The sequence below is a fragment of the Lottia gigantea genome (genome assembly GCF_000327385.1).
Source record: "Lottia gigantea unplaced genomic scaffold LOTGIsca_71, whole genome shotgun sequence".
In the NCBI taxonomy this organism is placed as follows: Eukaryota; Metazoa; Mollusca; class Gastropoda; family Lottiidae; genus Lottia; species Lottia gigantea.
Genome location: NW_008710397.1, coordinates 1,160,109 through 1,176,217, shown reverse-complemented (window position 1 = coordinate 1,176,217; position 16,109 = coordinate 1,160,109). Strand labels below are relative to the sequence as shown.

At 34.9% G+C, this 16,109-nt stretch overlaps 2 protein-coding genes across 2 annotated transcripts; one reads left to right on the top strand and one right to left on the bottom strand.

Annotated features, from left to right (window-relative positions):
• Window positions 1-1,568: 1,568 nt before the first annotated feature.
• Window positions 1,569-1,793, bottom strand: LOTGIDRAFT_88616 (hypothetical protein; the record flags this gene model as incomplete). The annotated part of the gene is made up of 1 exon (XM_009065897.1): window positions 1,569-1,793. A coding segment is annotated over one exon (225 nt), but the record flags the coding sequence as incomplete, so codon positions are not given.
• Window positions 1,794-14,823: 13,030 nt separating this feature from the next.
• On the top strand, window positions 14,824-15,495 carry LOTGIDRAFT_73074 (hypothetical protein; the record flags this gene model as incomplete). Its single annotated transcript, XM_009065821.1, has 1 exon — window positions 14,824-15,495. A coding segment is annotated over one exon (672 nt), but the record flags the coding sequence as incomplete, so codon positions are not given.
• Between the last annotated feature and the right edge of the window lie 614 nt (window positions 15,496-16,109).

Below are 16,109 nucleotides of genomic sequence, written 5' to 3'. Positions count from 1 at the left end.
ATTTCACTGCCATTAATTGTCCTTGTCGCTATTAACGTAAATAGCTTGCAAATTGTTTTACACGTTTTACCGCACAATATCTGTACGCAATTTTTTATAAACGAAACTCGCCATTTTGTTTTTTAACTTATAAATTCCACCATTGACTAAAGGATAATCGAATTTCAGTTTTCAAAAAAAAAAAAAAAAAAAAAAAAAAAATTTTGATCTTTAGTTCGATCACGATAAGTTTAAAGTTACAAGTTCTGCACTGTTCGAACCTTTATGTACAATCGTAGGCTTCAGCCAAAGAAAATTCAGATTGATGACAATTTTTCCCAGAACTAAATGTTAAAGTAGAATTGTCTTCAACTATGTTGCCATTTGTTGTCCGTAAAGGTAATCGTAAAGATTTTGAACTCAGCGATAAGTTTGACGTTATTATCAGTGCGTATTTAGGCAGTGTTTTGTGTGCGTGTGGTGGGGGTGGGGGGGGGGGGGGTGGCGGTCCTGCATTATACTCTGACATATTCCTACAGAAAAGGTATTTAAATTCCTAGTTTGCGGTCTATTTGAAGGGATTTTGCGCATAGGCGTACGAGCCGAAGATTTGTTGAGGGCTGGTTTGAGACTACAAAAATACTACTAGTCTGCCCGAGGCATCTACGATCACTGCCAAAAAAAAATATGTTTGAGGAGCAGCTGCCTCCCCCCTGACCACCCAATCATCGCCGCCAAACTCATATAACGTATTGGGGAAAAAAGATTTTTGGTACGATTTCCCTTTTTGATGAGTCTCGCACAATGCCCTGCTATCTACACCATTACTAGCGACCACATTACTTATGGATAGCACTTTAAAATGGCTCATCTCGTGCTGCCGATATGCAAAAATATATTTTACTTTATTTACATCTAAGAAAACCAGTTAATTTAAGGCATACGATTGAACAGAATAATGGACATAAAGTAAATTGACCACTTAATCAAAATTGTATCAAATTATCGTTTCTTATGGGAAAAGAATTATGAAAAACAGAGTTATAGTGTGCTAAAATAGCTAGTCTTTGCTTTCCATCATTTTTTTCATGTTATACTTCCAGTTGTTTTTTACTGAGATGTCGTTTTCAGGTAGCTTGTGTCGGAATCCCCCATGATAGGTTATCAAACATTACTATTAGTCATGTGGGAGTCCTGAATGACACGCAATCATTCATTTGACGAAATGCCCCAATCCATAGAGACATAAAACCACACTTCAACGTCATTTGTTTTGTTCGTGTATTCAACCTAATAAAGATTTTCAGCTTTACATTCGACGCATTTTTTATCTGTAGAGGAATCGTGCAGAAATTTATCTGTAATTGAAATTCTGATACACCTAGATGGAGATCGAGGGTGTGAAGGTGGGGGTAGAGAGGGGGTAGGAAAGGGGAGGTGGGCATTGAAGTTTTTGAAAGGTATGGGATAACGAAGGAATAAGAGAATGAACTCTAAAAGAGTATAGGGTTGGTGAAATCTTAAAGTGGAAGGCTGATGATATTTCAATAAGGAAGTCTGCTGAAGTCTGAATGAGGAAGGCTGATGGAGTCTGAATGAGGTAGGCTGGTGGAGTCTGAATGAGGTAGGCTGATGAAGTCTGAATGAGGAAGGCTGATGAATTCTGAATGAGGAAGGCTGCTGAAGTCTGAATGAGGACGGCTGATGAAGTCTGAATGAGGAAGGCTGATGAAGTCTGAATGAGGAAGGCTGGTGAAGTCTGAATGAGGAAGGCTGATGAAGTCTGAATGAGGAAGGCTGGTGAAGTCTGAATGAAGAAGGCTGATGATATCTGAATGTGGAAGGCTGATGATAAAATCTAAAGCCTGATGAAGCCTGAATTGGGAAAGGAAGGTAGAGATGGGGTCTGAATGAGGAAGGCTGATGGAGTCTGAATGAGGAAGGCTGATGGAGTCTGAATGAGGAAGGCTGCTGAAGTCTGAACGAGGAAGGCTGATGAAGTTTGAATGAGGAAGGCTGATGAAGTCTGAATGAAGAAGGCTGATGAAGTCTGGAGGAGGAAGCCTGAAGAAGCTGGAAGGAAGATAGAGATGAAGTCTGAATGAGAAAGGCTGATGAAGTCTGAATGAAGAAGGCTGATGATGTCTGAATGAGGAAGGCTGATGAAGTCTGAATGAGGAAGGCTGATGAAGTCTGAATGAGGAAGGCTGATGAAGTCTGAATGAGGAAGGCTGGTGAAGTCTGAATGAGGAAGGCTGATGAAGTCTGAATGAAGAAGGCTGATGAAGTCTGAATGAAGAAGGCTGATGATAAAATCTAAAGCCTGATGAAGCCTGAATTGGGAAAGGAAGGGAGAGATGGGGTCTGAATGAGGAAGGCTGATGGAGTCTGAATGAGGAAGGCTGATGGAGTCTGAATGAGGAAGGCTGCTGAAGTCTGAATGAGGAAGGCTGATGAAGTCTGAATGAGGAAGGCTAATGAAGTCTGAATGAAGAACGCTGATGATGTCTGAATGAGGAAGGCTGGTGATAAAATCTAAAGCCTGATGAAGCCTGAATTGGGAAAGGAAGGGAGAGATGGGGTCTGAAGGAGGAAGACTGAGGAAGTCTGAATAAGAAAGGCTGATGAAGTCTGGAGGAGGAAGCCTGAAGAAGCTGGAAGGAAGATAGAGATGAAGTCAGAAGGAGGAAGAGAGCGATGAAGTCTAAATGACTTTTCCAAATATCCTTTGGATTTTGGATTGTGGACAGAACGATTTTATCAATATTGCCCAATGCACAAAAAAAAAAAACACGAATTTACGATTTTCTCGGAGGTTGTTTGATTTGTACGAAGCCATCGATTACCACGTTTCTGACGGCTGTTTTGCCGATAAATATACCTTCGAGGTTTGTCAGTGAAACCGACCTCTAAATGGGTTGTTATTTGAACATGGCCACCTGTAGCTTTACACATTAGCACGTGGAATCTATTTGCGTTTGCAAACTATTATATACTATCTTGTGTAGAGATTTTTTATTTGACCGTTTTAAAAAGACAGGTGTGCCGTATTGCTCAGGTTGATTAGAGTCTTGTAAAGTGTAAATTTGTAAATAGTCTTCAGAAGTTCTACAAATGTTCGAAAGTCGAATAATTCCTTCAAAAAAATGTCTTTTCTATTTCTATTTTCTCAACAAAAGACGAGTCGTCATTTTAACATTCAATCGCGAATAATTCTGGACATACATTGATTTGAAGACAGTGAGTTGTGAACACTGTCTTAGCTAAAAGAAATTCCTGTTTCTGAGACAGGAGAATTATCGACATACCTGTCTCTTTAAAGAATTCTTATAGTGGGTTTGAATATTTGTTTTTGGGACATAATGGAAGGTTTGTAACAAAGACCTTTAAAAACGGGGGGAATGTTTAGAAATTACATAGACAATGTAATACGAGGGTTGGTCGGGATACGGATTCAAAATTTTCCCAGTATAGAAGCATTATCATTGTCCTTTTACCAGACCATCTTGTGAACCTACCAATCTGCAGGATAGGCACCATGGCCCCTGTCAGCGGATCAGAAACGTGTCAGAGTTATGCCCATGCTTTTATAGCATAATTTGGCTGAGACTCGCACCTGTTTCCAAAAATGAAAAAGGAATTAACTGGTCGCCATTTTAATACAATGATATGATTTCTATAATAGGCATAACATTTAATGAATATATAAATATATATATCTATGGCATTAAATTACGGCACTAATTCCCTTCCATAATCTTTCAGTCGCCTAGTCTATGTTTTATGGAATGTTTTTCAGTGATAGGGCTATCATAGGTACTGGTTGAACCAAGTCCACGAGCCCCTCGCCCCAGGGGGCCCCACCCTACAAAAATGTCTAAATAAAATATATCTATATAAAATGGTACAAAACTTATGCTGGGATGAAGAAAAATATTATGTCCTTATAATTAAACATATTGGGGGAAGGGCCCCAACCCACTAACGTCCACGGGTCCCGGCCCCTACTCATCTGGTTTGACGTCCCAACACAAAGTCTCGACGTTCTGGTTTCATCTTTTATATTCACCATCCATACTTTCTGCATAGCTTGAAAATAAAAGCTATGAATATCCATTTCTAACTTAATTGGCCTATTGAAATAATTTCTGAAAATACGCAAATTTTATGCAAAGACCACCCCTTTTCACTTCCAGATTACGCCCCTTGAATAAATTTAAGGAAATTCAATACATGTATGTCTCTTTAAGAGTTTGATTACTGAATTGTGCTATCTTGATTTTCGATATGGTTTTAATTTTGAATGATAAAGTAAAACTATATCAGTCTCGCTTCAAAGGCCTGATAGGAATAATATAGATTTTCTGTGGTATGAATAGGATTAACGAAACCATATCCTTTTGCTTGTATTTACCAGTCAATATTGCAGGACGTGTCTTGTCATTTTGTACCTGATATTGACTTTTAGTCAGATAACAATTGTAGTTAAATAGTTAGATCTCCGGCCTCATTATTAATAATTATATTCTTACTGATACAGCTCTACTAGTCTAATTATTCAATTGATAGAATTATCATTCGACAGGTCGTTTCGTTTATGTTGATGTTAGTTAAAGGGACAGATGTGCCATTTTGGGTGGCTTGATTTCAGTCTTGAATATAAGTAAAAAGAAGTACTAGAAATGTACCAAAATCGCATAATTCCTTCAAAAATATCTCAAATTAGAAATTTTTGTTTCTATAAGACGACTCGCCTTTTTATCTTTCAAACACGGATAATTCTGGACACTCATCGATTTGAAAGCTCTATTTTCGAGTTCTGAACATTAATTACTAATGGGTTTAGATAAAAAAAAAATTGCTCATCTGGGCCTTTAAGCTTTGATATCAAGAAAAATCTCCACTAAATGGCTATTGCTCACCTGTTTGCATAAAAGAAGCTCGTAAATAATATATATGCAATAAACATAAAGACTTGACAATAACGTCGCAAATTATTCATTGTTTACCACAAAGTGGCAAAGCGTACCTTGCCACAGTTTAGTTAATCATATACCGTCCACCTCATACTGGCAAACTATGTTTAGTTTATCACAGAGTGAGAAATCATACTTTGTTTACTATAGTTTGACCAAACATACGTCATTTACAACAGAATGTCAAATCGCACAAGAAACTACGCATGGTTCTTACACGGAAATAACAAACACTAACCTAGTTCGCAACCATTTTTAAAAATATTGCAGCCTGTGAACTACGTCTGTGTGTGTTATATTGACGTAAGAACCATGCATATTTTCGTATGTGGCAAATCGTACATGTTTGGAAAAGAGTGACAATTACTTCAATCACCACTGAGTGACCAGTCGTTTATTTCAGAAAGACCAATCATACGACGTCTACCTTTTAGTGGCAAATCATGCATCTTATACCAATTCGTATTCAAGAAGCTTTTTCAGTTATGATATTTAGTCGAAAGCGAAAAAAATCGAACGATATGTCGCCGTTGTCAATGGCTTTGTGTTGTGAAAGAACTGATGATGAACAAAGCATGGTCAATCGAACTGTGATTTTTTTAATGGTATCAAATTATGATGGATGGTTAATTAATTAAGGAAAGAGGGCTGTAAATGATAGCGGAAACAACAAGAATTTTACCGTAAAGATTCAATCATGCTAGTCTCTGGGGATATCCTATTTCAATGATCAAAGTGGATATTTGAGAAACATGATCATATCCGTTATTGTGTGATGATTTAACGGCGATGTGGAGATGTGAACATCAACTGAAATAAAGTATTAATTAAATACAAGAGTAGGCGGTTACAGAAGATTTAACTCAATTCAAACTTTGATTAGTGTCTCGGGATTTCAATACAATACGTTGTACTGTTGAAATAAAATGGCATTTGCCTCCTAAATGATTTGTTTTGAATAGTAAGATAAGGAAGTAGGTTCTAAGCTTTTTCAAATCTTGAAAACTGACTTCAAACAAAGTTTTATAAGGATACGATTCTTTAATCTTTTATAGATTTTTTACCCTGTCATTCGTGCAATCAGTAAAATGCTTCTGTAGATAAATTAAACTATAACAAACAACAGTAGATAAATTAAACAACTATAATTAACAACAGTAGATAAATTAAGCAACTATAATAAACAACAGTAGATAAATTAAACAACTATAACAAACAACAATAGATAAATTAAACAACTATAACAAACAACAATAGATAAATTAAACAACTATAACAAACAACAGTAGAAAAATTAAACAACTATAACAAACAACAGTAGATAAATTAAACAACTATAACAAACAACAGTAGATAAATTAAACAACTATAATAAACAACAATAGATAAATTAAACAACTATAATAAACAACAGTAGATAAATTAAACAACTATAATAAACAACAATAGATAAATTAAACAACTATAATAAACAACAATAGATAAATTAAACAACTATAATAAACAACAGTAGATAAATTAAACAACTATAACAAACAACAGTAGATAAATTAAACAACTATAACAAACAACAGTAGATAAATTAAACAACAATAGATAAATTAAACAACTATAATAAACAATAGAAAAATTAAGCAACTATAACAAACAACAGTAGATAAACAAATATAACAAACTTAGCCCTAAACATCTGTCTCGATTCCAGCTTCTGGTGGACATTCGACAGTTGTCGGCTGGAGTATTCTCAGAAAAAAAGACCCTGTTAAATGTAGATTTTACATTATACCTCCAAAGATGCGTTTTTTTCTAACATAACATTATTACCTTTACAATGACTGTAAATTAGTTTTGGGCATTACCGTAAATTTCGTTGTGATAGTATCACGTGACTCTGTGACCTTTAAACTTTTGGTGTGCACGTAGTTTTAGATGACCGATGCGAGATCAGTTTCGTTTTGAAAAAAAATTTGATGGAACCGGAGACGTGACATAAATGGTGTATGGAGAAAATGATGGTATGACTGAACTACTAAAACAATCATCTTTCCAAATATATTTGTGTCTAAATACACTAAATAGGTTTAAAAAACCACACATACGGAGATGCGAAAAGTCTCCTTTTAACATGGCCTATTTTTTCTGTTTCTACACCAACCGATATCTGTCCAAATTGCTATCAGAGGCTTGAAAAGGCTAATAAACTAAAACAGCAGTAGCAAGATTAATCAAACTATAAAATGGACATACAAATGACTTGTGAAAATTTCTTGGTTATGCTGTTTAAGATACTTACCATTCAAAAACAATTTTTCATTGGTTCATATCATAATGAGTATTTACAAATATACGAGCATTCTGACCTTTAAAAATTGCCCTTATAACACAAATTCAAAATTTTCTGTGATGAAAATGCAGAACGATATCTGTGTTGATAAACCTTGTCCGTTAATGATAACTGATACTCGAACACGTTCATGACAAAGGCATTAAGTTTTATGTCTACTCATTAATTGAAATTAACTATTAAAACGTGATATTTATTTGTATTTATTTATAAGTGGTCAGTTTAAGAAGTAGCCAACGTATTCTAGACTAATCATTAATTAGTCAATGACGATATTGATGGTCTGTTTCGTGTTTCTGAAGTAAGCTGGTGAAAAAAAAATACGAAACAAATAATCTAGATGTGTATTGGAATGAATGAATGAATGAATGTTTTTAAAAATGATAGCTTTGTAATTTGGTCAAATAAACTATATTAACAACTATATTCAGTTTTATCTCTATTAGGGCCTAAGTCGACATTAGTGAGGTAGCCTATAGACCTACAGATCAGACTTGTAGGATTGCCTACAGGTAACAGTCTTATTGTTATTAGTGAGGAGAATAAAGTTTAATTGTTATTAGTGAGGCCTAGAGAATAAAGTCTAATTGTTATTAGTGAGGCCTAGAGAATAAAGTCTAATTGTTATTAGTGAGGCCTAGAGAATAAAGTCTAATTGTTATTAGTGAGGCCTCGAGAATAAATTCTAATAGTTATTAGTGAGGCCTAGAGAATAAAGTCTAATTGTTATTAGTGAGGCCTCGAGAATAAAGTCTAATAGTTATTAGTGAGGCCTCGAGAATAAAGTCTAATAGTTATTAGTGAGGCCTAGAGAATAAAGTCTAATTGTTATTAGTGAGGCCTCGAGAATAAAGTCTAATAGTTATTAGTGAGGCCTAGAGAATAAAGTCTAATTGTTATTAGTGAGGTCTAGAGAATAAAGTCTAATTGTTATTAGTGAGGCCTATAGAATAAAGTCTAATTGTTATTAGTGAGGCCTAGAGAATAAAGTCTAATAGTTATTAGTGAGGCCTCGAGAATAAAGTCTAATTGTTATTAGTGAGGCCTAGATAATAAAGTCTAATTGTTATTAGTGAGGCCTCGAGAATAAAGTCTAATAGTTATTAGTGAGGCCTAGAGAATAAAGTCTAATTGTTATTAGTGAGGCCTAGAGAATAAAGTCTAATTGTTATTAGTGAAGCCTACAGAATAAAGTCTAATTGTTATTAGTGAAGCCTACAGAATAAAGTCTAATTGTTATTAGTGAGGTCTAGAGAATAAAGTCTAATTGTTGCCAGTGAGGCCTAGAGAATAAAGTCTAATTGTTATTAGTGAGGCCTAGAGAATAAAGTCTAATTGTTATTAGTGAGACCAACAGATAAAAGTCCAATTGTTATTAGTGAGGTCTAGAGAATAAAGTTTAATTGTTGCCAGTGAGGCCTAGAGAATAAAGTCTAATTGTTATTAGTGAGGCCTAGAGAATAAAGTCTAATTGTTATTAGTGAGACCAACAGATAAAAGTCCAATTGTTATTAGTGAAGCCTAGAGAATAAAGTCTAATTGTTATTACTGGGGTCTACAGAACAAAGTCTAATTGTTGTTAGTGAAGCCTAGAGAATAAAGTCTAATTGTTATTACTGGGGTCTACAGAACAAAATCTAATTGTTGTTAGTGAGACCAACAGATAAAAGTCCAGTTGTTATAAGCAAGGCCTACAGAATAAAGTCCAACTATTGAAGCATACAGGAAAATATCAATTGCTCTATTATCAAATAAACGACGAAATTTTGAGAAGAGGAATTCAAATTCATATTCCTCGAACAGTTAGTCCATAGGTTTATACTCTGTAGCATGTAAAAATGTATTGTGATTGTGCGAAATCGTCTACAGAATAATATCGGCCTGGCTGAATAGCTGTAGTCTGAAATTGTCTGATATCATAGTGATTATCTGCCCTTGCTGAAATAGAGGTCACGTGATTTTGAAAAAGGTTTGTTTGTCAGACGCGAGTCAACTTGACGATTATTTTTACATTTTCCTCTTCCCCTTCGGAATTCAGGTTTTTATGCTAATTGCAATTGATAAACAGTACCTCCATATGCCGACCTTTTTACCACCTGGTTTGTTAATGCAAGATATTAACTGATAAAATATATTTTACTATTTTTTAATGTCAATAAGGTGGAATGTGCAGAGTTATGTTTCTTGGTTTCTTATCGGCAGTGCAAGCATCAACCAAACTGCCCTAATGTGGTCAAATCGACCATATCGTTGAAAACTTGGTCGTTTAGACATGGGTTATTCTAAAATCGAATTGCACGGGTGATATTGTTAAACAGCCTTATTAAGTTCCTGTTATGGATCAAAGCTTTATGAATCTATTATCAGAAAAAGCGTAGACTGGTGCCACGGTCCCTGCAAATTTCCCCTGATTGCACACTGCATGGCATTGCCCGCCTTCATTTGTCCATAAACTTCTGAAAACTCTTTTCATTTCATTTCCTAAACTGTTAGTTTCAAGTTTAAGTTAATTAACAATAGTCTACCAGCTACCACTGTCAACAGGAGAGATCTAGGCACTTGCTGTTTAGGAATTAATGATATTTTATGTTAATTTCAGGCTAGTTGATATCATAAACCATTAAATAATGCCTCCTATCAAAAAAATATCAAATGTTGCCAAGACCACAGGCAAGTCAGCTACGCCAGCTACCAAATCAGAAGTTCTACATAATACTAGAAATAGAAGAGTGCCACCAATGAAAGACAATCAAAGAAAAGGGTAATTTGTTTTATGTATTTGAAACATTAGACTACAAAAAGAACTTTTATTAGAGACTACAGCTCAGATCATGCAGTAACAGATCTTTCAAAGTCATTTTGAGTAAGCTTATAGTTATAGGATGGGAACAATATATTTGTTTTGAAACGATTTATGAACTTTGGGTTTTCCTCAATTTTCCCAAAACAAATGAAATTGAAATCTCGAGTCTGTATTCTCAAGTGTCAGAGGTCTCCTTAAGATATAGTTTCATCAAATTCAGATGAAAATGTCAGCTTCTATCATGGCAACATATTGAATTTTGAGGTTGTTTGAATGAGGATAAATAACTCAAGAAATCTTCAATTACATCTTAAATCTTAATACTCCACATTGAAAGAAAAGTTTCATCTTTTTCAGATAGAAACACCAGTTTATAATATATTGAGCTGATTTTGATGAGTTTTTTTTTTTGTCCACCTAAATCTGTACTTATTTATTGTCTTTTTTCAGAGTCAAAGCTGACACAAAAGCGCCAGTTTCAGCAACTCCATCAACAAGAAGTACAGGATCTCTACGTGTAAAAAAGGTGGTAAGTACAAAAAACAAAGCTGTTACTGTTATAGCTAAAAACAAACCAATATCATCCACAATAAAAGCTAACAGTAGGCCTCAAACAGGAACAACAGCTAGAATCTCAACCAATGTTGTCCAAACAAGGAATCAACAATCAAAAAGGGGAGTTGTTAGCAAACCAAATTCTGTTACCAAAAAGACTGTGACAGCCAATCCAACCATTGGTAATGGTAATAAAAGAAAACAAATTGATAACAGCAATGTTTCTAATCAAAAAGCAGCAAAGATACAGATACCAAAAGTCACAGCTGTGGAAAAAAAACCACTAGATCAAGGTCCTCCTAAGAAAGCACGAACAGGAAAATCAGTTACCAATCCAGTACAACATGGAAGCCTTACAGATAATCCCATTCCAAAACAGGTATCAAAAACTTCGGAAGCTGTTGCTGATGGTAATAATGTTGAGTATCTGTCCAACCAGCAAGGAACTGAGAATGTTAATGTGGTGGTTGAAAGAGTGGTTGAAGACAGTGTCCAGAATCAATCTCTTTTTGACTCTGAGATGGTTGCTACGGATTCCAAAAGCTCTAACATGCTGGCCAAGATGCTTGTTGGTGACTCTTCACACTCTATTGGACAATCTGAAGTACATGATAGTCAGATCTTCATCCAGACAGTTGCTGCCAGTGTAGAAGGTGGTCTGCCCAAAAACTTCATCCAGTCTGATGATGTATTTATAGATCAGAATACTAATCAAAATTATTCTGTTTCTAATAAACTCAGTGAGGAAACCATCATCAGCTCTAATGAGAAATGTTCTGGAACTGTTGCAGAAGAAATTTCAAATCAACCTGTTTTGCTGACGTCGAGCACACCAATAGCTACACAACCATCAACCCAGTCTGGTTCCTTACAACATCCTGATACCACCACTGAAGTCATACGTGTTGAGCCCACAGACTTGAAAACACTCAAATCAGCTAAACAGTCCAGTGATAGCAAAACTTCTAAAAGCAATGAATATGATGAAGTAAGTATTTAGTTCCAACACCAATTAAGTCTTCAGTGGTTAGGAAATTCAGTTTTTAGGCTGATACTTGTAAAATAGAAGAGTATGAGAGGTTTTCTTCCAATTGTCACATGGGTGACCTCCCTTTTTTTTTTTTTTTGCTTTGATCAACAGAACTATCTATTTCACATTTAGTCTGTAAATAATAGTGCTGGCACGATATATCGGTGAATCATTGTATCCAATATGATATGCTATGATACGCGTATTGTATCGCAACGTCGTGTATTGATACTTGAAGATAACATTCATTCCATAAAAAGTGGAGATTTTTATAAGTTGGTTTATGATATAACAATGTTTTTTAACTGAAATTGTTAGAAACTTTTTATAAGTCAGTGGACGATAACCACTTCTATTAATTATATTACCAAATATCACAGTTATAAAGTTATAAATTAATATATATTGAAACTTTGAAGATAAAATGTTAATTTTTATTCCATTACCCCATATCATGATTATGTATCGTATTGTGACCCTTGTATCACAATACATATCATATCGTGACATGATTGACGATACTCAACACTAGTAAATAGTGCTTTTTATTCTGCTTCTGTACTTCGATTCCCCTAACATTGAAACATGGTTACAGGGCAATCAAAGTGTTGAATTTTATCTTGGAGACAATTTTTATATTTGACTTGTTTTGTCTTTTCAGGTATTTGACAATGTATCTGGTATAATTAAAGATACGATATTATCAATACCTGGTATGAGATATTTTATATTGTCTAAACTACCTTCTATTACTGGTATTTTAGCTTCACAAACTGGTAATAAAGTGGCTTTAAGTGGTAGCTTGATGGCTCTTTTGAGCTCCTGGAAATTACTTGAAAAGGTATTAAATTATATTGAGCTCCTAGAATTTATATATGGTATTTATACATGTGCTTGTTTTGGCTCATCTTCACAATGTCAAGCTATTTCAAACTTGACTGAAATAGCCAATATTCTTGTATCTCAGAAGTTAGTAAATGCAGAGATTTGATTGGATTCTACACTAGCAAATACAGTTAATCAGAATTCTGAAAGTCTGTAAATAATTAAGCCATAATAGATACAGTCTTTAAGTCGAGGGCTCTAATAGGCTGTAATCACTGGAGAGAAGGTTGGGATGTAAGGGTTTAAAACCAAGGCTGCAAATGATTCATATACAATCCTGACCACTTAGATGTCATTTTAATAATAAATAATAAACTCTTTATTTTACATGGGTCAGAATTAGTCCCAATACTCAAAGACAGGGTCCAGTCTAACATTCAGCCCATTGGGACAATAGAATGAATTAATGAATGAATGAATGAATGAATGAAAACCAAAAACACACGATGGACAACCTGTTTAACAAGTACAGAAGTACATGTGTATTAAATGTACAGACTATGTTGCTGTGATCAAGTATATGACCACGAAAGATGTACAAACTCTCACAGTTTAACAATATATATATATACAGAAAAATACATATACACAAGTACATGTGTATGAGATGGACAAGATGTAAATGCACTGAAATACATATACATTCATATGAAAAAAAAACCCCAAAAAACCTGTAAGCCAAAAGTCAGTTGCAGGCCAATGTTAAAAAATGTGGATCGTTTATAAGAGCAGAAAAAGAAATATAATTTTGTATTCCTAGTCAAAAATAAAAATAACAAGGTTTTTGTTTTCTGATTGCAGATGAGTAAATTATTTGGCAGTTTATGTAATGAAACAAGCAAAGATCACAGTTATTCTGATAAAATATTGGGTATGTTCTATTATTTAATTCATTAGCTATTAATATATCACATATAACAAGTGACAACAGAGTACATTTTGCTTTCTTAATAGATGCAATTTGAATTCTTTTTATTTCTCATACTTGAGATAGTCTTTTCAGAGATTAAAGGGATTGTAAAGAAGTCTTCTAAAAAAATTGTTTACGTATCTGGAACACTGATAGCATCAATTTGCACCATTCCAATTTTCAAGCAGATAAATTTGCGATAAGTGACATCATCAAACAATTAGTTTTGTGGACCACAGTCGTCTGATTAAAGATAGTGGACCACAGCCATATACGCCCACCACGGCATGCGGATGGTAAATATTAAAGATTTTGGGGCAAGGGCAATAACTCTGCTTCTTGCGGTCGAAAATAGCTCAAATTCGAACTTGATCTTCGTTTTATGAATATGTCTACACATACCGAACTTCATTTGTCTAGTTTTTAGAGTGTTTACAAGCAATTGATGTTGATAGAAGCACTTACTGTATAGATGTTAAAGGGGGATAACTCCTCAAAACTGATGTAAGAGGCCTAAATCTTGAAAAAGCCTTTGATTTAATCAGATGTAAATTAAACTTTCTCAAACTTTTTGATTTAGGTCCAATAACATCCATTTTAAGTTTCATCAAAATCAGTTGAAAACTAAGAAAGTAATAGCATATTCAAGATTTTGGGGCAAGGGCAATAACTCTGCTTCTAACAGTCGAAAATAGCTCAAAATCGGACTTGATCTTCGTTTTATGAATATGTATACAGATACCGAATTTAAAATGATCCCATCAAAAACTCTAGTTTTTAGAGCGTTTACAAGCAAATGTTGACGGACCGACGGATGGTCAGGGGTGCTGACAATAAACTTCCACATAGAGAGATGTGGGCGTATAAAAATAGGAATAGTGCATATTGATGCTACTAGTGTCCCCAATACACATAAAAATAAAAAGTTTTGAGATTCGTTATAAGCACTGATAAAGGGTATGAATGGAGCAGACCTGACTTACTCTGTTTGTCAACTCTGAGATTCCACTGTTCTATATTGTTTGCTATATTTATAACAGCAGTATTATATTTTTAGGCTATGGCAATCGTAAGAAAGATAGTACATTAGACAATATGTCCTCTTTAGCTAAATTAACTTTGGTTCTACAGCAGCTAATAAATGATGACAATGTGCCAGTAGATGATGCCTTGGATGACAGATGTCTGCCAGATGTTATCAAGATGGTTAAACAGAAGATTATTCAAGATAACACCAGAAATACTGAAGTAGAACAGCTATCTCCTGTGGTGAAACAAGAAGAAGTGGCAGAAGATCAGGAATCCCTAGATGCTGAAGAGGACACTGAAGACCCTCAGCATTATGTTTGTAAGATTTGCTCCAGAGATTGCCTCAGTCAGGTGTCTTTAGCCTGCCACATGACCATCAGCCATCCCAGCTCCACCAATGCATGTTATATTTGTCAGGAGATCTTTAATACCCAAACTGAATTACTGATTCATATTAAAGATAACCATGAAAATAACCTCGGAAATGAATCTTTCAAGTGTTCTCTTTGTAATAAAACTTTTTGCAAGCAACGCTACCTTAAGACTCACTTAAAGCGACATACTGGTGTCAAAAACCATGAGTGTCCTATATGTCAGTGGAAATTCTTTGAAAGGACGAAATTAAAGTGGCATATGGAGACCCATAAAGACGTCAATCAGAGAAATTTACCTTATAAATGTAACGTCTGTTTGAAAAGTTTCTACAATCGACCAGCATGGAGTGATCACATGAACATTCACTCTGGACAGAAACCATTTAAATGTCAAATTTGTGAGGCCAGTTTTGGACATCGGATGGGATTAAAACGTCATGAATTAGTTCACAAAAAAGAATGTGAATTCAGTTGTAACCATTGTGGAAAAGGGTTTAAAATGGCTTACAAACTCAAAGAGCACATGGTACGTCACACTGGTGTTGGAGATCATACATGCCAGTCTTGTGGCAAAGTGTACACTACCAGCAATTCTTTGAAAAGACACATTTGCACCTCAAGTAAAAATTTGTCCAATGAAGATGTAAATTATGTTCCTGTGGCTGAAGAAGAGGCCCTCCAACAACCTGCTGAAGCTGAGCCAATTCAATATATGTGTAGTGAATGCAATGCAATGTTTGTGAATCTAGAAGATGCAGAAATTCATGCATTTTCACACAGCACCCAACCTGGAGGTCACCAGTACCAAATAGATTTAGGTAATTTATTTTAAATTTCCTTGGGATGTAACATGTAAGTCAGTGATTTTTCTGTCAGTAAGTCAGTGATTTCTGTCAGTAAGTCAGTGATTTTTTATGTCAGTAAGTCAGTGATTTTTCTGTCAGTAAGTCAGTGATTTCCCTCTCAGTAAGTCAGTGATTTCTCTTTCAGTAAGTCATTGATTTCTCTTGCAGTAAGTCAGTGATTACAAGTCAGTGATTTCTCTTGTAGTAAATCGGTGATTTCTCTTGAAGTAAATCAGTGATTACAAGTCAGTGATTTCTCTTGCAGTAAGTCATTGATTTCTCTTGCAGTAAGTCAGTGATTTCTCTTGTAAGTCAGTGATTTCTCTTGTAAGTCAGTGATTACAAGTCAGTGATTCACTTGAAGTAAATCAGCGATTTC